Source organism: Lithobates pipiens, unplaced genomic scaffold, assembly GCF_037356315.1.
Source record: "Lithobates pipiens isolate NorthernLeopardFrog02 unplaced genomic scaffold, aLitPip1_a1.2 Scaffold_8, whole genome shotgun sequence".
Lineage (NCBI taxonomy): Eukaryota > Metazoa > Chordata > Amphibia > Anura > Ranidae > Lithobates > Lithobates pipiens.
In genome coordinates this window covers 518,738,488-518,763,413 of record NW_027507903.1, presented here as the reverse complement: position 1 = coordinate 518,763,413, position 24,926 = coordinate 518,738,488, and the positions used below count along the sequence as shown (strand labels likewise).

Below are 24,926 nucleotides of genomic sequence, written 5' to 3'. Positions count from 1 at the left end.
AATATATTGTACATCTTGAAACCTAGGATTCATTTTACACCGTTTCATGCATCAATGTTTTTTAAAATCTTCTAGTCTAATAAAATCGCTCAAATTTGTTTTGTAAATAATGGTGATAATTTTTTTTATTGAGAATTAGTGATACAGTAGGTATTGACAAAAATAGAAACATGACAGCAGCTGATTCGGCAACATTCAACTGAAAGTAAAAATCTGAAAAAGAATAGTGCAAGAGAAACCACCACCTGGATCCCAACTGGCTTAAGCATTTCAAGGGGAGTACAGGGCAATACCCCCTTCCTCAGAGCCAAACAGTTCAGAGCCCTACACATTACCTTTGATAGCAAACTAAAGATGACATGAGACCCATAGCTCCTCCCCCTACAGGGGCTGGCTAGATGTGACACAAATGACTTTTGTTTGATGGCCTCAATCAACCCATGTTGCTCTCATGTCATCTTTAGTTGGATATAAAGGCTAATGTTTAGGGATCTGAACTGTTTGGTTCTGAAGAGGGTACTACCTCTACCTTGAAACGCATAAGCCAGTTAAGATCCAGGTGGTATCTTTCCAAGCACAGGAGCATGCATGGTGGATCAAGCAATTATGATGCTGTTTACTCAAATGAGCATTGTATATCACACAACATATCTTGTTTTTCATAAATGGTTTATAGGGATAATGGGTTAGGCTGGTACCCTCTCTCTGTGTTTTTCTAGTAAGCTATTAGAGGCATCCCCAGCCCTGAGAGAGCAGAAAGGTGTGGCACCTCTTTGGTTCCCATCAAAAAGCAGAGGACTGTGAAGATAGAGTACCAAACCACCACACTCGTATGCAGGAGGTGTTTTGCGTTTTTTCTAACATGGCTTTAGTCTGCTGTCTGCTGAAACTGGATCACAGAGGCTACACTTCTCTTAGCACAGTGTTAAATTTCCTATAAACACCATGTGCAGTGTTCTGTTTATCGAACAGTTTTTATGAAGACAAAAAAGCCATCTATAGCATCCTTCAATTGTGTGAAGAATATAAACTGTGCAGAAAAGCATCTTCCCACAGGATCATACATTTAGACCCCAGTCACATCGGTAGGACTTGTCCGGCGATTTGAGAGTTTTAAATCGCATGTAAAGTCGCACGCTATTATCCGCATTGGAAGTGATCAAATCGGTGCGACTCCAACAGATTTTGAAAGTAGTTCCTGCGCTACTTTTAGCAAGTTCAAGTGCGACTCACATAGACATCCGAGTATGAAGTGGCACAGATGTCTTAAAAGTAGCTCCTGAAGTAGCACTACTTTGAAATCATGCTATTTCAGGTGAAGTAGCACGATTCCAATGTCACAATCAGTGTGACTGGGGTGTTAAAGTTTTTTTTGTTTTTTTGTTCCCTGCTTTTTTTCCCAAATACATTACCAGCCAAAAATATTTTGATTCTTCTACACCAAAGGCCACTTTCACACTGAGGCATTTTTGCGCTAAAAATAGCGCCTGTAAACTGCCTCTTATGCAGCCCCAGTGTAAAAGCCCAAGTGCTTTCACACTGAGGCGATGCGCTTGCAGGACAGGAAAAAAAAAGTCCCGCAAGCAGCATGCGTTAAAAGCGCCCCGCTAGCGGCAATAAAGTGCTGCCAAAACTGGCAGCGCTTTACCATCAACGCGGCCAGTGCCTCAGTTTGAAAATGGCCTAAACAATGCAATCACTTAAAAAAAATAAAAACAAAATTGTTACATTACTGTGAGCAGTGAAATCTTTGATTACGTTGCAATGTTTGCAGTGTTAGTAAAGGACCTTTTAAGGCTTGAATTCAAGTCATCCACAATCCTGCCCTTGCATGGCTTTAAAAGCTCAAAAAAAAACTCCCACTCCCATCCTCCCTATTCCCATAACTTACCCCACGTCACATGGCACACCGGTGGAAAAGGTAGGCTTTTTGGGGAGGGGACAGCCTAAAGCCGATCTGTAGCTACCACAATGTTCAACTATGATGTAAAATGTATTTCACATCATACCTGCGATTATATATATATATATATATATATATAATGCTGCTTGAGGTTTCCTTCTCTAATATTTTTCAGTTACAAGAGAAGCAAGACATAGGCTGCTGTCTTTTACAACAGGCTGCAACCAAGATTTCCCCAACTCACCATGCCAGCATCAAGTTGGACCTTTGGCTCTCTGTTAGTGGCTAATCCACTTAGCCACTAGTAAAATAAAAAAGCCTCCAGCCCTTTGATATTACTACCTAGACCCTAGTGCACAAATCAGAGGTGTAGCTTGTGGGCGCCGATGCAAAAGTTGACCTGCCCCCCCCCCCCCCCACTACTTCCACTGTGTGTGTAGATACAACCACTGCACGCCAAGATACTCAAAGTGGCTTAAGAGTTTAGAGTTCCCACAGTTCCTCCTTACATTAGAGGACAGGGATCACTGCTGGAGAATCAGAGGGCAGGGACCCTTGGCAGGTCATTTGGCAGAGCTCCTTTCCAATTCTAGAACTGTAAACAGCTCCCCCCAATGCACAGGGCTGAAATCATATTTTTTACACAGTCTATCAGCCTTCACAGGGTGTATCTGGCTTTTATGTTGCCGTTCTGACCCATGAAATCCCTTGGTTGGAATGGCAGTGTAGTTGCAGTAGGCAGATACACCCTATGCAGATCCATGGCTGACTGCCTGTGTTATAAAGGAATGTGATTTCAGCCCTGTGAAGGAGGAGCAGTATAGAGTGCTGTACTGGAAAAGAAGCTCAATCAGCGGGCATAGCATCCAGGGCGGAGGAGGTGGTCAGGGGGCTTTATATCTAGGGGGGGCAAAGCCATGTGACATGAAATCTAGAGCCTGCAGCCCCTCAGGAGGTGTTAAGGGATTTGTTTTAGTAATTTATGAAGGTTTCTCTGGCAGTGTTGGCAGGTGTTGAGAGAAGGTCACCTCCCGGAGGTGCGTGTCTTTTCCCCAGTTGTCAGGGAAGTGGGGTAAGTGGACATCTCCGGGTCTGGGGGTACAGAGAATCCCAGGTAGTGACAAGAAGACAGAGCGGTGTCTTACCTCACCAGTGACATCAGTCTCATTGCAGGTACAGGACGGCACTCTCCTCTTCTTAACTCACTGCGCTCAGTTACCATTCCATGTTGCCAGCACACAGCACAGACACTTCCCCATTCTGGGCTGTTCTCACCCCAATCTCCTCTCCATTCAGGAAATGGCTCACAGCTTCTCCCTAGCCAATGAGAACAGAGGGGTGTGGACTGTGGAAGGCAAAGTGGAAGGCCAGTACTGGAGCATGGCTGTGGGGCCCTAGGGCAAATCGGAGCTGGACTTTGTGGAGGATATAATATGACCGGGAGGCTGCAGAGGCCCCCTGGAGCTAGGGGTGGGATGCGATGGTGACCCCTGCAACCCCTTATGCTACGCCCATGGCACAAATATAGAAAAGAAAAAAGATATTTGGCTCACAGTTGGGATATGTCACACTAGCAATCTTTAAAAGTTGCAGCAGAATCACTTAGGTCCACTTCATACTTTTGCAGTTTAAATACGGTGCATAGTGCATGCGTTATAATTGAATTCTATGTAAAACACATTTTTACGAAAAGCGAAAACAAAGCTGTAGCAAGTACACACCTAAATCACACTGAAGTGAACAGGATCTAATAGAGGACACTTGCAAGCAAAACTCTGCTGGATTTGAACCAGTGAGATAGAGCTGCTGTAGTAGCAGGTGAATACTCTTATTAGCAATCCCAACTAGCTTCCAGTGATAAAATTGTGAATATATTACCCCCAAATGTTTTTAGATATAGATAGGAGGCACAGTATCTAAAATATGCTAGATATTACAGTAAAAAGGAGAGTGTATGATGTAGAATAAATTTTTTCTAGGCTAGGCAACTCTCATACGGGCGTACAGAACAAATGGGAGCGCCAAACCATTGCCAAACTCCAGGTTTACTTTCACTTTAATTTGTTTGTTTAGGCCAAGTTGGCATAAAATTAATTATTTCTTTTACCAATTGTTGCGGCTGTCCGTGCTGCCTAAACTGTATGTAGCATCAGCTACATACATTAATACAGTGCTGTGTTCCAGCAGTACAGGGAATTCCTATCTGTTTCCGGAAGAAAATCGAGTCACAAAAAGCCTTCTATTTTGTGGAGTAATTTCAAGGTTTCCTCTGGTAGGCCGAGGAGGAGAGGTGGGCGGATGACATTATGATCTCCACCTCAGCCAAACAGAGGAAGCCTTGTATTCACTGCTAAAAATACAAGGCTGTGAGTGGCTGAGAAACACTCAACCCAGTTTTGTTCCAGCAGCAGACTGGAAGTCCCCGTACTGCTGCCGGAACACAACACTGTATATTGTATGTTTCTAATGCTACATACAGTTCATACAATGCTGACAGCAGATGCATTAAGTAGTGAAGGAAATTGTTTCAGCCAAATTGGCCCAACAGAATCTAGTGAAAGTAAACCTGGATCCCAAAAATATATGTTTATTTCCTCAAAAGACAAAATTAGCATTGGCTTTATAAGGAAATAAACATACCTGTCTGGATGTGTGGTGCTCCTGTTTTTTTCTGTATCCCCTGGCCCTTTAACTCTGTTGGGACTCAGCAAGAGAGTAGAATCTGGCTCCACTACAGTCAGCGCTAAGTGTTAGGTAGGTTTAAAAAAAAATAAAAAAAATCTATAGCTCAGACTTTAGACGTTCTGCTAAATCCTGCTGGTCAATGTGATCATCCTTTCCATACCACTGATGGTAAGATAAAAGAGCTACATTCTTGGCAGAGATGGCACTCATCTCCATGGCACTGGCTGCCCGTTCAATGCCATTCAGGTAATAAATTGCACGGTGAAGTTTTATTGGTGGTATTTTCTCTGGTGAGCTGTATCTCGGATAAGCCAACCAACTTCTCGCTTTAACTGCATAGTAAGACTCAAACAGCTGATGCAACTGTTCATCGGTTAGGACTTCTGGAGAGAAGATTTTCCAGACTCTGAGACCTACAGATTTTGATGCGTCAGATTCTGGTACTGGATTAACTGGAGACGCGGTTGAAATGCTGTGGATAAAAAGTTTGGGGTTTTCCGTAGTTAATATATCTGATAATGGAAACTGACATGGTGTGGAGCATCCAAAGAAGGAAGTATTGATCCGTCCATGAACAAATGTGGTCACCATCTGATGGTAAGGTTCAGGCAAGGTTTCGATTGGTGGGTCAAAGCCCACAAACTCTATGTTACTAAGTTTCTTGTTGAGTGGTGTTGCGATTACTACAATGTCATACAAGTCCAACCCAGGGCCTGTGTCTGTTACATAGCTTATTTCATACATCTTCACTGTATTTCCTGCAATGAACAAAAAAATAAAATGTATATTAATAATCAAATATATCAGATTGTGCAGTGCTAAACCTTAATGTATATAATAAATATTGTGGTATACAAATGACCAAAATTTGTTGTAACGTAGGGTAAATCAATCTCCATAGAATTTCCACTAAAATCCATGTAAAATAGTGATCATATAGTGAAAAAGTTTAATTTCCAATACAATAGTGCTTATGTGTAAGGTAAAGTCTAGAGGCTTGCAAATAGATAGAAAACTGTCTAAAAGACAGAGTGTAGTGGTAAATGATTCTTTCTCTGAATGGTCTAGGGTTGTTAGTGGTGTACTCCAAGGTTTAATGTTGGGACCCTTGCTCTGGTCAGAATAAGACATGGTTGTATATATGTGGCTTGAGAACTTGCTGTTTTTGCAACAAACACATCAATAAACATAAAACCATTACTGCTTGTGCCTCCTGAAAATAATTCACTATCTGTAATTATAATAATTGCAGCACCGCTAATGTTGTCTATGCTATAGAATGCACATCATGCAGACTGCAATATGTGGGCAGTACATCACGCTCTATGCAGGTCAGAATTATTGAACACTATCATGGAGCTTCTTATACTAGGGACAAGGGCTTGTCAAATGTCTCAAAGCATTTTTAATTCAACAGATTTTTATAGAGGGATTTTGACAAAAAAAAAAAAAAAAAAAAGCTAGTGGTAATAATGCATGGAACATACTTATAAAAACATAAGAGATGATATAGCTAAGACTAATAATGTCACATAATACGTTTTGGTAGATGCCAAGGATTGTTTATCGTCTTGAAGGCTGGAGCCTATTTGAACACTAGCTTGAAAACAAAGCTTATATGTAGCTCAGGCACTAGAACTATCCAAAATTTTGCGATAACAGAAAGGTGGATTTTGGCTTTAGTCCAAAGGGTGCAGAAGGGAGAAAAGCAAAGAGAAGAAATAGGGGAAAGGGAGGACAAACTGTTCAAATCGTGTAAATACACACTTATAACCATAACTTTAAAAGCGAATATCCCTAAAGCAACAAGGAAGTAAAGTGTACTAATTGGATACCTTGATGCCTGTATTGATCAGGTAATTTTAAAGTGCGAACGCCAGGATCGCCATAATTGTTAAAATTTTGACATCTGACCCTCTTTAGAAGCCATTATTTGTTTGAATGAGAACCTCATTAACCTGCTTGATCACTTCTCTAATTTCAGGGACCTCATCTGTTTTCCATTTCCTCATTATTATACCTCATGAGCACCGATGCTTAGAATGGCCATAGCTACATCTGGCTTGAGAAGATAACCAGTGATGTTCAAAATTAATTTAAACACTGCTGCCCAGAAGCTTTGAAGATGGAGATAGGATCAGGTCATGTGAAGTAGTGTGCCCACCTGACCACATCCCCTCCAGCATTCATCTGATGTTTCTTTGGAAAATTTAGCGGTAAGGTACGGAGTAAAGTACCATCACTGTTGCAGCTTTGTGGCAGTTTCCCAATAGTTGGAACAATGCGAGAACTGATAGTTACATCTAATTACTTGTAGCCATTGCAGTTCAGCAAATTAACATTTGAGGTCTTTTTCCCATTTGAGTAATTGGGGAGTTTTAAGAAATGTTGATATGCCCTGTAGCAATTTATAGGACAGAGTGATTCCTTTACAAGTGGGTTGTGGGGCGTTACAACATTTCCTGGCCTGTGATGGGACATGTACTTGGGAAAGAGGTGTGGATGTCAGTTAGATCAACAGTAAAGCACACAAGTGGGGCAAGAAATATTGTATTCTAGTTGATTAGGACGGTCAGAGTTCGTGGATGGAATGAGACAGAGAGTTCAGATGTTAAGAAGTTTCAGGTAGTCCAAGGTACTCAAAACAGTCAGGATATGGAGGGAAAAAACAAACAAAAAAAATAGTAACGTGTAATTAGATGTAGGACGCTAGCCTCTGCCGGCCACAGGAATCGTGCAGGACTAGTAAAGATAAAAAATGGCGATTCAGAAAGGAATCTGGGCGGAGTAATTACCACTATACAACTGGGGTCAACAAAGAAAGAATGACATTTTTTTTCAGAGGTTCACCAGACCTGGATTGAACAAACGTAGAGTTGCTTGCACAGGGTTAACCAGCATCCATGTCAGAACTTGCATGCGAGGCCCTAGAAGAGCTGTAGTGATTTGGAGGCTGTGGGTCCAGAATTTTCCATTCTCTCAAGAGGCGCAGACCTTCTTTCACCGATCTGATGGCATAAGTGGTGTTTCCCTTCGTGATTAGCAATTTTGCTGGGTAGATCCAAGCGGTATGTGATGGTTATAGATCGGTTTAGTAATGGATGCCAATTGCCTTCTTTTTTGCATGGTAAAAGCCGAGAAAGATCCACCATGCTTTGTGGAAGATTATCTTTATTTCTTGCCGACGCTAGCAATTTCTCCTTGGTGTGGAAGAAGTGGATTCGGACTATAGTGTCACATGGAACGTTGTCAGGGATATGCTTGGGTTTAGGCAATCTGTGAATGCGGTCTATTAGCAGATCTTCTAGGAGCATCAGGGATGGCGTCCTTTAGCATGTTGGTGAAGTAGGATTTTAGGTCTGGCTGCTTTACTGATTTGGGAATTCTGCAAATTATTACACCTGGACTTGTGCTCTAAATCGGCCAGTTTGGACTTTACCCAGTGCATTTCCTCATCTCTTTTGTTGTGAGAATTTACCATCTCATTGAAGATAGAAAATTTGAGAGAATTTGAATCTATGTGAGTAACCCTCTATGACACTTCAGCCACTTTGAATTTGAATTACTGTGCTAGAGAGGGGATGTCAGCATGGATAGTGAAGCGTAGGGACACCAACATATCTTTCAGGATTGTATCCATCACTTGTAGGGAATTCTAGTATGGAGTTCTCCTGCCGTTCTCTTGTAATCTCTAGGGGAGGTGTCAGTAGCACTCACCTCAGGTGACAAGTCATCCCTCTGGAGCTTTGGCTTGGACTTAACAGGGCTGGAAAAGGATCCTGATCTTGTCCCCCCCCCCCCCCCCCCACCAGCCCTATATGGAGGCTGTCCCCGGGATGGATGGCTGTGTGCAGAGGCCCTGGATGGTGTGTTGCCATGTGAGAGGCTTGGGGAGCCCACCAGCACCATATTGGAAAGCAAAGCGATGCAGCTTAGAGAAGAAGGCCATCTTCCCTGGCTTCTGCTAGCCCCTTTGTCTCCCAGATGGCATGCCAGCAGTCGTCGGTAGCATGCGGCTGTATCCACCGGGCCATATGAGTCCCCGTGCGGCTGGAAATGCTTCTGGTAAGCTGTTCTGACTAGGAGCCTTCTTACAGTTGGGCCCATTTTCAGCGGCAGTCAGCCATGCTCCCCCTGTCTCAAAGCATTTTAAATCATGCTGGCAATTTGAGTGTGTTCAAATTTTATGGCTTGGAAAAGTTAAATGATCTCCCCAAGGGAGTGACATCCACTGGAAGCTTCTTGAAAGGGAGGTCTGGTGGATTTTCAACCTTCATACAAGAATACCCACAGGCATAAACTACTGGTATGATGTGGACCTTTCTAAAGTAGCACAATTATTCCAATATGATTTTTGATTCTGTTCTGCATATTGTGCCTTATACTCCTATCTATCTTTTGGAGTATTTAACTCATTTTATCCATATTAGATACACCAGGACCACATATTCTCTGTATTGTTTTTGTCTCTATTTGTATTTCTATTTATGTTTTGTTTTCATTTTTCGATTTGCTTGTTTTTGGCTTGAATTGTGATTTTTTTATTTTTTTTCAATGTTTATGATGTCTATGTCCATTACTCTTTCAGTGATATACCTGTTTAATACTTAACCAGTTTGGATTTTTAATTAACATGATTGTTTTAGTGCTTTGCATACTAAATATAATTTGCGTTTCACTTTAATGTTGTGCTATGATCAATGCGGTTTGCTGAAACGCGTTAGCCCCTGTGTATACTCTTTTATCCTGTAATCAATACATTTGGATTTGGAGTTGCTGGCTTTACTGAATTCAATTGCTGACATGTTGTCTGGAGGACATCAGAGCCAGAGCACCCATCTGTGGGCCCTACTTAAGAATTAAAGAAGGTTCCCCTGTTCCGAGCACTGCATTTGTTGTTCATCTATTGTCACATAACATAGTTACATACTAGGTGAGGTTGAAAAAAGACACAAGTCCATCCTATGTGTGATATGGCAGTGTTACATTGTATATCCCTGTATGTTGCGGTCATTCAGGTGCTTATCTAATAGTTTCAAGAAACTATCAATTCCCCCCCCCCCCCCCCCCGCGCTGAGACCACCGCCTATGGAACGGAATTTCACATTCTTGCCGCTCTTACAGTAAAGAACCCTCTACGTAGTTTAAGGTTAAACCTCTTTTCTTCTAATTTTAATGAGTGGCCACGAGTCTTGTTAAACTCCCTTCTGCAAAAAAGTTGTATCCCTATTGTAGGGTCACCAGTATGGTATTTGTATATTGAAATCATATCCCCTCTCAAGCGTCTCTTCTCCAGAGAGAATTAATTCAGTGCTCGCAACCTTTCCTCATACCGAATATCCTACAGACCCTTTATTAGCTTTGTTGCCCTTCTTTGTACTTGCTCCATTTCCAGTACATCCTTCCTGAGGACTGTTGCCCAGAACTGGACAGCATACTCTAGGTGCAGCTGGACCAGAGTCTTGCAGAACGGGAGAATTATCGCTTTATCTCTGGAATTAATCCCCTTTTTAATGCATGCCAATATTCTGTTTGCTTTGTTAGAAGCAGCTTGGCATTGCATGTCATTGCCGAGCCTATCATTTACTAGAACTCCCAGGTCCTTTTCGTGCACAATTAGATCACCCATGTATATACACTATATTACCAAAAGCATTGGAATGCCTGCATTTACACACGCACATTAACTTTTTAACAATCAGGATTGCTTTATTAAAGGATTAATAATACAGCATATATGAGAAACAAATTAACTTTAATGGCACCCCAGTCTTTGCCCGTAGGGTTCAATATTGAGTTGGCCCATCTTGCTTTGTGCACTGGTGCGCAGTTGTGTTGGAATAGGAAGGGGCCATCCCCAAACTGTTTCCACAAAGTTGAGGGCATTAAATTGTCCAAAATGTCTTGGTATGCTGACGCCTTAAGTGTTCCCTTCACTGGAACTAAGGGGCCAAGCCCAACCCCTGAAAAGCAACCCCACACCATAATCCCCCCTCCACCAAATGATTTGAACCAGTGAACAAAGCAAGGTCCATAAAGACATAGATGAGTGAGTTTTTGGTGGAGGAACTTGACTGGCCTGCAGAGTCCTGACCCCAACCCGACAGAACACCTTTGGGATGAATTAGAGCAGAGACTACGAGCCAGGCCTTCTGGTCCACATCAGTGCCTGACCTCACACATGCACATCTGGAAGAATGGTCAAACATTCCCATAGACACACTCCTAAACCTTGTGGACAGCCTTTCCAGAAGAGTTGAAGCTGTTATAGCTGCAAAGGGTGGGCCAACTCAATGTTGAACCCTACAGACTAAGACTGGGATCCCATCATGTGCTTGAAAGGTAGGTGTCCCAATACTTTTGGTACTATAGTGTATGTTGATTGCTATGCAGGTTGGTAGAGAAACAAACATAACTTCATTGTTTATTTTTCAGGGTCCCCCCTCGGAAATTGCCAATCACCTAAAAATCCAACACGGCTATTTGCTATACCCCAAGATCAGCTAGAATGAACCTATTAAGGGTCTAAGCTCAACAACTTGAGAGAGCAGTCAAGGCGAAAACAAGTGACTCGGAAGTGGCATAGAGGTGTTAGTGCTTTCAAGAGACTTTCCCAATTTGGCAAAGTAAATGATCTTCTTTAATGATAATGGTAACTATTCAAATGAATATTATTTGTGCAGGTTTACAATTATAGCAAGTGTATAGTATATCCCAAATTCAAAACTGGACATGTACTTGACACGTGTCATGTGCATGATTAAAGTAAATGAGAACCAGATTTTGTTCCCAAGCCAGTGATTAGGGGTCACTGGGACAGAATTACTCATTTGTAGCATTTCTGATCTCATGCCAGTTTGCTGCAACATGGAAAATATTGATGTATAAAGCAGATGAACAGTGTTATCTGGATTCCGTAAATCTAAAGTCATGCCAGTCACACCTACCAGACTTTGTAGAGTGAACTTTCTCCTGTAGAGAAGTGACAGTGCCCTGAATTAGCTGGGCTTTTGCAGCATTTAGGAGGCCATTACAAACCAGTTTATTCCCACCTGCCACTGCCCACACTCCGGATTCAGTCCAAGCATAAGAAATAGCACCTAGGAAAAAAAACAATGATGAACTATGAACAGAGACAGTGTGAAAGAAATTAACATTGGGCTAAACACAATCTAGTCTTATGGCTCAGACCTGTAGTCATCTTTACTAACAATGTATATGTACAGATACCGTTATCAGTGCCAATACTAAGCATTTGCACAAGTACTCCGATACCTGAACTTGATATCTTTGCGGTAAATAGGCTCAAATCGCACTGCAAAGAATCACGTGATTTAAACAGGAACACAGTGGAATGCCTGTCCTCGTCACATGCATTTTCCCCCACTGCTCCTGTGTGAACCCAGACTTGTCATAGTGACTCCAGCCTGGGTTCACAAAGGAGTGGTGGGGGACAGTAATTGCACAGCATTCCTGTTCAAATCGCATGCAATTCTATGTAGTGTGATTTGAGCCCATTCAGTTTTTATGGTCTCAAATTAAACTGCAAAGGTATCAGTACTTGGAATCTGCAAGTAGTTGTGGTACTTGTACTCGCTGGTAAAAAAAAGCATGCTATCAGTGCCTAACATATTGTCAGATAGGTGGACACATTACCTAGGATTCAAAGAAAACAAAACTAGACTAATACCCCTAGCCAATGGTATCCTCCTTCTATAAAATGTTGCCTTTCTGTCTCTGATTCCAACCTTTAATTTATTGACCTAGAATAAGCATGCAACAATTAAATGTATAATTTATTCAAGGAAATGGCACAACCCCCTTTCCCCCCACCCATTGTAAGTCAGACTTTGAAGTACAGCGACAATCTGAAAGCAAACAGCTTCTGCTCCGTGCTCCTCTTACAAAACCCAATAATTCCAGATAACAACAGCAGCATTGGGTGCCGCCTTTGCTAAAAAAAAATTGGAAAATATAAATAGTTTAGAAAAATGATAAGCTTATAAAATTATCTACAAAACCATTATAATTTTTCTTTCACCATATCAGTCAAGGGAAACATTACAGTCAAATGTTCCTTCTTCACATCTCTCTTTGTACAGACAACAGTCAGAAAAATCCTTCAGCATCATAACAGATTCTCACCAACAAAGGCATTCATCTCAACTCCTTGCCCATAGTTGAATCTCATAACTGGAACCACCATTTCATCAATAAACTTCTGTGTGAAGCCATAGTTCTGCATCTCTTCCTCTATGGACATGTTCAGCTTTGAAACAAAGTCATCCCCAGCCATGGCATGCAGTAATGATTCCGTCGTGGAGAAAGAATAATCGAACGTCTGATAGCGGTAAATCCTGCCAACAACAAAAGCAAAAAACGTAATAAAAGACAATTCTGCACCTAATCACATTTTACTTATAGAGCTGGAGAAAACTATTTTTTGTTACTCACCGTAAAATTCCTTTCTCTAAGTATGACGGACACAGTGTTTCTAAATATGGACCACAGGGCTATAGCGCCACCTACAGGAGTAGGCCGAAAAATAACTCAGCACTGCCTATGGGCAGTCCTAGTTCGTATAATCCATCTCTGCTATAGGCATCACAGTAACATCAGTACAAGAAAAAGAGAACCACAAGAGGGGCGGGTGCTGCATCCATCAATGAGAAAAGGATACAAAAAAATCCTGTTGTTATCTCTTGCGTTCATTGACAGATATCGTTCTCCTAAATCTTGACCATAGGCACGTCTCAAAGCAGTTTCTCGGGGGGGGGGGGGGGGTGAAGAAACATCCCCCAAAGGGAAAACGGAGGTGTCAAACGGTGGCTTGCAAAATAAGCATTTACAAACGCAAACATGTCAACCTGTGCAAATTGCCACAGATATGCACAGACAACCAGGGGGCCACTGAGACAAAGGCAGATGTCGCAACACCAAACAGGCACTAAGCACCCTTATAGAGGGTGCCATATAAGAGAAGGGATCCTGACCCCTGATCGCATAAACTGGAACAGTCTGCCTGATCCCATGAAAATTGGAGGCAGAGGAGGCTGCCTGGCTTTTTTTTGTGGCCATCTGCCATCACAAGCAGAAAATCCAACCCCCAGAAGGAAGCCGCAGGCACACTAAAACCTCGCAGACCACAACTAAGGAATATAGAGCAACCACTTCAGGGTGCGGACATAAGGTAGATAGGACAATGTCCCTGTTCAGGTGAAAACAGTCACAGCCTTTAACAGGAAGGAGGCACAGACAGACAAGGAGGCTAACTCAGATTTAGGGTTTGACATGTTGGATATCTACAGTGGATATAAAAAGTCTACACACCCCTGTTAAAATGTCAGGTTTCTGTGATGTAAAAAAAAATGAGACGAAGAGATATAATTTCAGAACTTTTTAAATAATAATAATTAAAAAAAAAAAATACGGTTTCATAAGTGTGCACACCCTTAAACTAATACTTTGTTGAAGCAACTTTTGATTTTATTACAGCACTCAGCTCTCAGCACTCACTTTTTGAGTATGAGTCTATCGGCATGGAACAACTTGACTTGGCAATATTTGCAGATTCTTCTTTGCAAAGACACTCCAAATCTGTCAGATTGCGAGGGCATCTCCTGTGTACAGCCCTCTTCAGATCACCCCACAGATTTTCAAATCAGATTCAGGTCTGAGTTCTGGCTGAGCTATTCTAAAACTTGAATCTTCTTCCGGTGATTGATTTGGATGTAGGCTTTGCAAAGAAAGAAGGGTGAATGGCAATGACCGTGCTAATTTTGTGCCACATCCAGTTATTTAGAGCAAAGAAACAGTTATTTCCCCTTTTATAATTAGGCAACATGTATCTAGTGGTATCAAACAAAGAAAATATATTTTAAAATAGAATAAATTTATTCAAATTAAACATAACAGAATCAATACAGACATAAAACAATGACTCGCTGAACACAGTCAGCAGGTATCACCATATGAATCATAAATGTTAAGACCTCCTTACACCCAACATGTTTTGGAGTTCCTTCTTCAAGGGTGCAACAACTAAGGAAGAATCAATCTGAAGCATAAGATATAGAGTCAGTACAAACAACATTTATATAATATATATATATATATATATATATATATATATATATATATATATATATATATATATATATATATATATATATATATATATATATATATATATATATATATATATACACACACACACAATAATTTTACTTACATATTGGTGAAAAAGAGTTTTATTGTCCCCTCATAGGATGTCATTGATCAAACATTAAAATCAAAATCCAGTAATGCCTAAGACAGGTATGCCGGTGGGACCCTCAGCTCAGGAGGAAGTAATTCGGGCAGAGTGTTATGTTTATCACCATTTAGGGTAATTCTCCTCAAAGGGTTAATGAATTTAGTTTAGAGTTCTCTCGGATGCCCCAGGGATCAGGCCAGACCCCCGAACACACTGGAGCCCAATGTGGAAGTCCCTACAAAATATATAGTAGATAACAATATGGAAAATCTAAAATCGTACAAAATTTTTTATTTTTATGATTATTGGAATTATGGTAGTTGATATTCATACCTGTAAATCTGGATATATTAATTTATGAAGAGCCAGGACCGCAGGTCCAAGGTGTTGACCTAAAAATATATAGTACAGACAAATTCATATAGGACCTTAAATTTGTCTGTACTATACATTTTTAGGTCAACACCTTGGTGTTGGGTGTCTTAACATTTATGATTCATATGGTGATACCTGCTGACTGTGTTCAGCGAGTCATTGTTTTACATCTGTATTGATTCTATTATGTTTAATTTGAATAAATTTAATCTATTTTAAAATATATTTTCTTTGTTTGATACCACTAGATACATGTTGCCTAAAAAGTCCATATAAAGGGGGAAATAACAGTGTTTCTTTTCTCTGGATGTATGCTTTGGGTCGTTGTCATGCTGAAAGATGAAGTTCTTCTTCACGTTTAGCTTTCTAGCAGAATCCGGAAGGTTTTGTGCCAATATTGACTAGTATTTGCTGTTCATAATTCCCTCTACCTTCATTAAGGCTCTTGTTCCAGCTGAAGAAAAACAGCCCCAAAGCTACCAAGCTACCATCACCATGCTTCACTGTGGGTATAGTGTTCTTTTGGGGATGTGCAGTGTTTTTGCACCAAACATATCTTGGAATTATGTCTAAAAAGTTCAACCTTGGTTTCAACAGACCCCAACACATTTTCCCACATGCTTTTGGGAAACTTCAGATGTGTTTTTTGAAAGTTTAGCCGGGCTTGGATGTTTTTCTTGATAAGAAAAGGCTTCCATCTTGCCACTCTACCCCATAGCCCAAACATATGAAGAATACAGGAGATTGTTGTCATATGTACCACATAGCCATTACTTGACCATTATTCCTGCAGCTCTTTTAAATGTTGCCGAAGGCCTCTTAGCAGCCTCCCTAACCAATTTTCTTCTGGTCTTTTAATCACTTTTGGAGGGACGTCCAGTTCTTGGTAATGTCACTGTTGTGCCATATTTTCTCCACTTGATGATGACTGTTTTCACTGTGTTCCATGGTATAGCTAATGCCTTGGAAATTCTTTTGTACCCTTCTCCTGACTGATACATTTTAACAATGAAATCTCTCTGATGCTTTGGAAGCTCTCTGTAGACCATGGCTTTTGCTGTAGGATGTGACTAAGAAAATGTCAGGAAAGCTGAACAGCTGAACTTTAGTTGGGTTTAATCAGAGGCATATCTAACATGAGTTTGATTGTGATTACTTAATTCTAAATCACAGCTACATCCTCAGTTATAAGAGGGTGTGCACACTTATGCAACCACATTATTTTATTTTTACTTCCCTCCCTTAAAAGTTTTCAGTTTGTGTTTCCATTGAGTTGTACAGTTAATAGGTCACATTAAAAGTGGGAAAACGTTCTGAAATGATTTATCACAGAAGCTTGACATTTTAGCAGGGGTGTAGGCTTTTAATAGCCACTATATGTACTACGGTAAGTGCAACCTCACGTTTTGGATTTTACTAAAAAATGTGGTAATTTATTGTGTTTGTGTGCCCTAAAATTAACTTTAATGGATTTTTTTTACTGAAATTTTGCATTTCCTAGACCTTTGCAGTAATATGGTGTGACATCAGAAATTGGAACTACCACTATTTTATTCTCTAGGGTGTTTTCCCAGACAATGAGAAAAACACAAATAAAAACTTTAAAATGACAGTACACAAATAAGAAAAGAAAAACACAAAGAACAGTAAATGAAAAACTAAACCCTAAACCACGTTAAAATACACCCAATGCCAGCAGCCATGGAGCAATCTGGCAATGGGTCGTGCAGGAACAGGCAGTGCCCTTGGGAAGGGGTCTTGTTCCCTTCTAGTGGGGACTGAATGGCTATGGATAGCACAGTGCAAGTCACCTGGGGCAGATCCAAAGAGGTAAAGTTGGAGAAGGGCACATAAAAACACTGCACACTAGGCAGCTTCCCCTCTTTCTCCCCCTTGTCCAAACACTGCATAAGCTTCAATCAGAGGAGCAACCCCCTGCTACAAAGGAAAGATCATGTCCTGGGAAGCATGGGAGGGAGGGTTACTACCCAATCTAAATTATCTAGTGCAGTGGTGGTCAGATTTAAATTATAAGGCCTCCAGTGGGCTCCACAATAGCAAGGCATTTTGGTACCCCCAAAAAAATGGTGATCCTGCTGCATTTTTAGCATCCTACTGCAATGTACACTGAAGCAGTTGGAGTACAGTAACCCCTAGCATTGGTGTTACTGAGTGTACAAACAATCCCAACAATGGCATCAGTGGACGCAATAATAACGCCCCATGATTGGCAATAGTAGACCTAGTCGTAACTCTCAAAATTGGCATCAGTGGATACAATAGTCCCGAGCACAAGTGCCAGTACTATTATCTGCCCATGGTGATGGTCAGTGGCAGTTAAATTAACACCACCACCCCCCCCCCATATTGGTGGTATTTATTTATTAAAATGTATTTATATACAGTGCCTTGAAAAAGAATTCATACCCCTTTACATTTTACCACATTTTGTCATGTGACTTGAAACTGGGACGGAGGTGCATCTTCCACCAGAATGACCCTAAACATACAGCCAGAGCTACAATGGAATGATTTAGATCAAAACATATTCATGTGTTCGAATGGCCCAGTCAAACTCCAGACCTAAATCCAATTGAGAATCTGTGGCAAGACTTGAAAATTGCTGTTTACAGACGCTCTCCATTAAATCTAGCAGAACTATTTTGCAAAGAAGAATGGGCAAAAATGTCGCTCTTTAGATGTGCAAAGCTGGTAGAGACATAACCAAAAAGACTTGCAGCTGTAACTGCAGTGAAAGGTGGTTCTACAAAGTATTGACTCAGGGGAGCTAAATACAAATGCACGCCACACTTTTCACATATTTATTTGTAAAAAAATGTTGAAAACCATTTATCATTTTCCTTCCACTTAACAATTATGTGCCACTTTGTGTTGGTCTATCACATAAAATCCCAATAAAACACATTTACGTTTTTGGTTGTAACATGACAAAATGTGGAAAATTTCAAGGGGTATGAATACTTTTTCAAGGCACTTTTACTGTGAAAGAGCAGAGAAGACATTATGAGAGAATGACAGAAGATGTGTTCAACTGCTGAACACTCCTGAAGAAGAAACACAGAAGAAAATGTCCTGACTGTGACTTTTCTAAGGAGATGGGACAGAGAAGGCCGTGAATGGATGAGGTGACTAGGCGCCGCACAACTTCGTTTTCTTCAGATAGTGGCAGCAAGCAGGGTGAGAAGATTCCTCGCTCACTTTCAAAACAGGGACTGTGGGAGGGGGGGGAGTGCAACTGTAACATGTTACACCCTGACAAAGGGGGTGATCCTTTAACTGCTTCCCACCCGACGTCCTCCCATTCTTGGCACACAGTGCAGCGATCGGTGGTGGGCTGTGACCTTGTGGTAAAGAGCCTACAAAGTAGGCTCTTTACCATGTGATCAGCTGTGTCAATCACCGATCATGATAACAAAAAAGCCTATGATGTAGGCTCTTTACCATGTGATCAGTTGTGTCCAATCACAGCTGATCACAGTGTAAACAGGAGATGCCGGTTATCAGCATTCCTCTCCTCACGGTGACAGCACGTGAGGAGAGGAGAGGAGAGCCGATAAGTGGCATTCCTCAACGGGGACATCTACACTGGCAATCAGGGCACTGATCATTAGTGTCCAGATTATCAGTGCCGCCTCAAAAATGCCTGCGAGTGCTGCCAATCAGTGTCCATTAGTGCCACCTCATCAGTGCAGCCTACATCAGTGAAGGTGAAAAATTACAAGACAGAAATTAAGAAAAACTTTTGTTTTTCAAAATGTTCGCTCTTCGTTTGTTTAGCAAAAAATAAAAATAAATCTAGTGGTGATTAAATACCACCAAAAGAAAGCTCTATCTGTCTCAAAAAAGTGATAACTTTTTTTTGGGTACAGTGTTGCATGACTGTACAATTGTCATTCAAAGTACGATAGCTCTGAAAGCTGAAAATTGGCCAGGGCAGGAAGGGTGTAGGAGTGCCCTGTAGGCAAGTGTTTAAAGCAGCAGCATTTACCGTAATGATTGCAGCGTCATTACATAGCATTGCAAGGGCTAACATGGATTTTAAAGCTGCAGCATTTTCCTGTGAAAGAGCAGAGAAGACATTGTGAGAGACAGAAGATGTGTTCAACTGCTGAACACTCCTGCAGAAAAAAAATGTCTTGTCAGTGACTTACCCAATAAGCGCATATAAATTTATAGGGAACTGATAAGGGACACATGAATTGAAGGAGAAATTGACAAAAAAAAAAAAAAAAAAACAGACTAGCCACTGACACAGGTCATAGTCATAAAAAATAATTGATTGTTTGATCACAAAAAGGCCTCTTTCACACAGGGCGGATCAGTGCTGATCTGTCCCATGGATATCCGCTTGCTCAGCGGGGATCGCCGGAGCAATTGCCACTCTCCCCTATGGAAGATCAGGTGATGACGGACCGCACAGTCCGTTATCACCCGATCCGATCCACACACTTTTTCAGATCAGAGCCGGTCAGATGTCAGCAGACATGTCACGCTGACATCCAACGCTCCATAGACCTCTATGGAGCGTCCGTTCAGGTCTGCCTGAAAAACTGACAGACGGACCTGAACGGATTGGCCGTGTGAAAGAGGCCTAAAGGAGGTGAGAATCAATTACCACAAATAGACAAATTTAAAAGGATCTTCGAGTATTTACCATAATGACTGAAGAGTTAGTACATAGCACTTAGATGGTTAACGTTGATTTTAAAGCAGCATTTACTATGATTGCAGTATCAGTACATAGCTTCTCTGTCTTTTTCTGTCAAGAGCAATGGCACAACCATCCACCCATCCAGGGCTGGCCCAACCAAGTGACCCAGTGGGACCATTGTCCCAGACGGCACTTGAAGAGGGGCGGCGGCGTGCACTGAAAAGTTGTCAGGAGTACCCGTTGGCCGCCACACATCCTAATCGGCGTGCTCTCTTCCGATATCCGCCTGCTGGGATGCCATGAAATTCAGCATCCAAGGAATGTGTAGCCCACACTGCCTGTGAATCAGTTTCACATTGAGCAAATCCTGAGGTTTGTGAGAGCCACTGAGTCTGTGACACTGTCAGCTAATGTAATTGTATACAGGGAGAGAGATCAGCAGTCACAACTCAGCGGTGATGTCGGGAGTGGGCAGCACTGTACTATACTTACCTATACCCTGGGGGCTGCATTCCAGTCACGTGACCCCCCCCAGCGGCCAGCTTTGGGGGGAGAGGAGTGATCGGGCCCTCCCGCCACACGACGGATCCGCCGGTAGCAGTGGAGGCGATCGGGTCCACTCTCCTGCTTGGTATGGAGATGAGTGAGGGGAAGATGCAGAAGCGAACATATACGTAAGTAGCGCCTGCATATGAAAACAGTGTTCAAACCACACATGTGAGGTATTGCTGCGATCGGTAGAGTGAGAGAAATAATCCTAGCCCTCCTCTTTAACTCAAAACATACAACCTGTAGAATTTTTTAAACGTTGTCTATGGAAATTTTTAAGGGTAAAAGTTTATCACCAAGGTGAAATTTTGAAGTGCGACATGTTGGGTATCAATTTATTCGGTGTAACATTATCTTTCACGATATAAAAAAATTGGGCTAACATTACTGTTGTGTTATTTTTTAATTCAAAAAAGTGTATCCCCCCCCCGCTTGTAAGACCGCTGCGCAAATACTGTGTGGAAGAAAGTATTGCAACAACCGCCATTTTATTCTCTAGGGTGTTAGAAAAAATATATATAATGTTTGGAGGTTATAAGTCATTTTCTAGCAAAAAAAAAAAAAGTTTTTAACTTGTAAACAACAAACCTCAGAAAGAGACTTGGTCTTTAAGTGGTTAAATTGTCATACAAATATGTATTAGATATCAAATCTTTATTATTTTGTGGAAATAACATGGTGTGGGTGGTTTTTTGTCAGTCACAGGCTGTGTCACATCCTTCTAGCCTGTCTCTTAGAATAACAGGGAGGTGAAGCCACCATCAATCAAGATGTAATATCCTGCACCCATGTGTTTGGCTTGTTAGTGGGCATTGAGGAGGAGGGAGGAATTGGGATGTCATTTACCACTGTGTATACACCCACATGTGTGACTCTATAATCACATGGACTGCTCGGATGTGATAGGAAGGAATTGCTCAGCATAGAAACTCCCTGAAAACTGAGCATGTGCAGAGCTGCCAACACTGCACTGCAAAATCCCTAGTTGAATTGGGGACCTGGACAGAATGGGGACATAGAGAGTAGCAGGATCAACCAGGTTTTTTTGTAGTATACAGAAAACAAATTTCATAGCGACTGAGCGAGTATGCAAGGCATGCAATACTGCATTTGATCATATTTTTTATTGAATTTTTTTTTTTTTTTACGATAAGGGTTTAGTGACACTAATTATTTAATAATGGTATTTAATAATGGTATTTTCCATCACTCAGCAGGACTATTCTTTGCAAAGCGCCATTTCAAAGTTCAGCAAAGTATATTATTTTATTACATGAGATTTTAAAGTACATATTCGTATCAGCATGATTAGGTGCTTTCCTAAGCAGTTATTTATTTAATCAAGCAGAACAAATAAGTAGAACAAACAGGTACATTGATTTTGGGGGCACTTGGACATGTAGCAAGTGTTTATGACATTGATTCTATCCTTATAACAAGTTTTAACTGGGTTTTCAATTTGGTAGAGGGACAAGTGGCTAATACTAATACATATAATATCATACAAACATTAAACTACAGATATATGTACTAAACTAAAACTAAATGAAAGTCGATAGAAAGCCTAAGGCCTATTCATACCTGAGCGTAGTGTTTTTAGGCAGAAAGTCACGTGATTTTCCCGCGTTTTTGCCATGATTTGAGGCCTTTGCCGCAATTTTGTACAGGTCAAAAGGTCACACTGTAAAAAGCAGAAAAACGCCTGTAATCTGCCTAAAATAAAGTTCCAGAACTTGTTTAAGCTACAGGTGTCTTGGAGCTTCTGGATTCAAGCGTTTTGGAGTGAAGATGTGAACCATCTCCATAGAGGATAATAGATTTTTTTTCCTCTCTCTCCAGCGTTTAAATACTTAAATTCTCCCCTGCAATCATTCATGTAAGCCAAGTTACAGAAGACAGCTGATTGTCTAGCTCAGAAAGACAAATCTGGGAGTCTGAAAATGCATAATATCAAAGTTAAAGCGGTGTTTCAGCCGAAATGTTTTTTTAAAAGTCAGCAGCTAAAAAAAAGTAGCTGCTGACTTTTAAATAAGCAGACTTACCTTTCCAGGGCACCTGTGATGTCGGCCGCCGAGGCTGACATGTCCCTCGGCTCTCGGGTCCCAGCGCCACCATCCTCACTAAGGGAAACAGGCAGTGGAGCCTTGCGGCTTCACTGCCCGTTTCCTACTCGTGCGGCACTTTGTGAATGGGACGTGTTGTGTTAGGCCGCGTACACACGCGCGGACTGTTCGCCCAACTTTGTCCGCTGAACAGTGTTTGGGCGGACAGTCCGCTCGTGTGTGGGCTTTCAGCGGACAGTTTCAGCGGACAGTTGGACGGACAAGGTTTTTCGGAAATTCCGTAAAACTGTCCGCTGAAACCTTGTTTCAGCGAACAGTCCGCTCGTGTGTAGGCTTGTTCGTCAAACAAAGTTGCGCGCATGCTCAGAAAGGATTTTCACGCCGAAAGCTATAATGCAGTGTATAGGACGTCGTATTTTTCGTCCCGTCGTACGTGCCGTTCACGTCATCGCGCACGGTTTCAGCAAACTGTTCGTCCGTCGTGTGTGGCCATGTCCGTCCATGCTAAGTTTGAGCGGACTGTTTGCCGAAACTGTTGGACGGACAAAGTTGGGCGAACAGTCCGCGCGTGTGTACGCGGCCTTAGGGAACACACAGCTCCCAGAAACACAGCGAGCCCCATTACCCAGAAGACAACGCGACAAGGAGAGAAGACGAAGATCACAGAGGAGCAGGAAGAAGGCAGATTAGGAAGACTGCCTAACAGGGATTTCTGACAAGGTAAAAAACATTTTTTTTCAAATGTTTTTTTTTTGAGAATATTAATCATCTTTTTTTTTTTTAGGGTGGCCCTCCACCTTAAAGATATTTAACATAGTAAAGTTATAGCAAACACAATGTAACAACTAGTGATTAATGAATAGTTCTATAAACAAATGCCCACCATGTGTATCAGAAATGATTCCATTGGTATTCCACCAACTGAATGTGCTATGCACCGTTCCCAGTGATAATAAAGTATATCAATCCAATTGAAAATAAAATTGGCCTCTTACCAGATCCCAATGATTTCTAGATTACAAAAGATCATCTAGTGCATGAGGTAAGAAAATGCCCGATGCCTGGCCACATCCTCTGTGTGTCTCCCAACCTCCAAGATGAAGGAATCCAACAGCCCCTGGCTCAGCGTCCCCACACAGCACTCTCTGAACTCCACACTAAAAGTAAACTCCACAATGTCCCAGCATAGATTGCCTCGCTCAGGCTGATCACTGCGCTTCACTCGGGTGTGTGTACAGGATAAGGGAATACAGAAAGGAGGCTCATCGCATAATAAGTAAAAGCAGGGGGGAGGATCCTCCATTCCCAGATGTAGCCTGTTAAGGGGAAACGCATTGGAAGGACACGGGATCAGCATCCCTATTTGTTGGTGATCTCCATGCTGGATCATCTTCTCTCTACTGCTCAATACTTTCATCTTTGTTGTAAGCGCATATTTTAGCCTTAAAGTGGTGTTGTACACAAAAAAAAAAAAAAAAAAAGATTAAAATTCCCCAAAAAATAAAACATTTGGAATTTTTTTTTTAACTTTCCTCTAAATGCCTGTTGCTAGGGGGTCCCTCGTAGTCTGCCTCCTTCAGTGCCTGGGCTGGTGACATCACTTCCCCTCGGCAAAGGGCTCAGCTCTGCCCCCTCCCTCCTGTCAGTCATCTGGGACACCTGACAGGTCCCAGATGATTGCACGGCCAATCAGGGCACGTGGCGCTGCTCACGCAAGCGCAGTGGGTGCCTGGCTGTGAAGCCACAGCCGGGTGCCCACAGTTGCAATGCCGGTGCCGCCGAGCGGAGGGGGGGGGGGACAAGTGGAGCTTCGACCCCCTCACATCGCTGGACCCTGGAACAGGTAAGTGTCTGATTATTAAAAGTCAGCAGCTGCAGTATTTGTGTTTTTTTTTTCAAATGGAAACTCCTCTTTAATAAAACCCCCTACTATTACGTATTGTGAGATGAGCCTTCTATCTGTTTCTAATGACAGTAGGGGTGCACGGAATGGAAAAATTGGTACCGAAACCGAAAATGTAGAATTCACTTTGCCAAAAACTGAAACCGAAAATTACAGTTTTTAAAAAATATTTATATTTTTATATATAATTGTATTATATTTGACTTTTTAATTAACCACTTAAAGTGGTTGTAAACCCTTACAACCAACTTTGACCTACAGGTAAGCCTAGATTAAGGCTTACCTGTAGGTCCAAGAAATATCTCCTAATCCTACACGGTTTAGGAGATATTTGCCGAAAGACAGGCACCGATGTCTACGGCGCATGAGCCGTAGACAGCGGCGCGCAGGCGCACTGAGCGCGCCGCAGTCAACGGCGATATGCCGCGAGTGGCGGCTCCCATGCGCATGCGCGGGAGTGACGTCATCGTGGCTTCGCCGAATGACAGCGGCAGAGCAGCGAGACCCCCCCCCCCCCCCCC

At 41.9% G+C, this 24,926-nt stretch overlaps 1 protein-coding gene across 1 annotated transcript in view; it reads right to left on the bottom strand.

Annotated features, from left to right (window-relative positions):
- Positions 1–94: 94 nt before the first annotated feature.
- Positions 95–24,926, bottom strand: part of LOC143960656 (prenylcysteine oxidase 1-like) — a 41,158-nt gene continuing 16,326 nt past the window's right edge. Inside the window, exons 4-6 of the mRNA XM_077469449.1 lie at positions 12,734–12,945; positions 11,536–11,688; positions 95–5,346 (exon numbers count right to left, since the gene is read on the bottom strand). Of these exons, the coding sequence (XP_077325575.1) occupies positions 4,685–5,346; positions 11,536–11,688; positions 12,734–12,945 (1,027 nt within the window). The 3' untranslated portion in view covers positions 95–4,684. The remainder of the gene's footprint in view (positions 5,347–11,535; positions 11,689–12,733; positions 12,946–24,926) is intronic.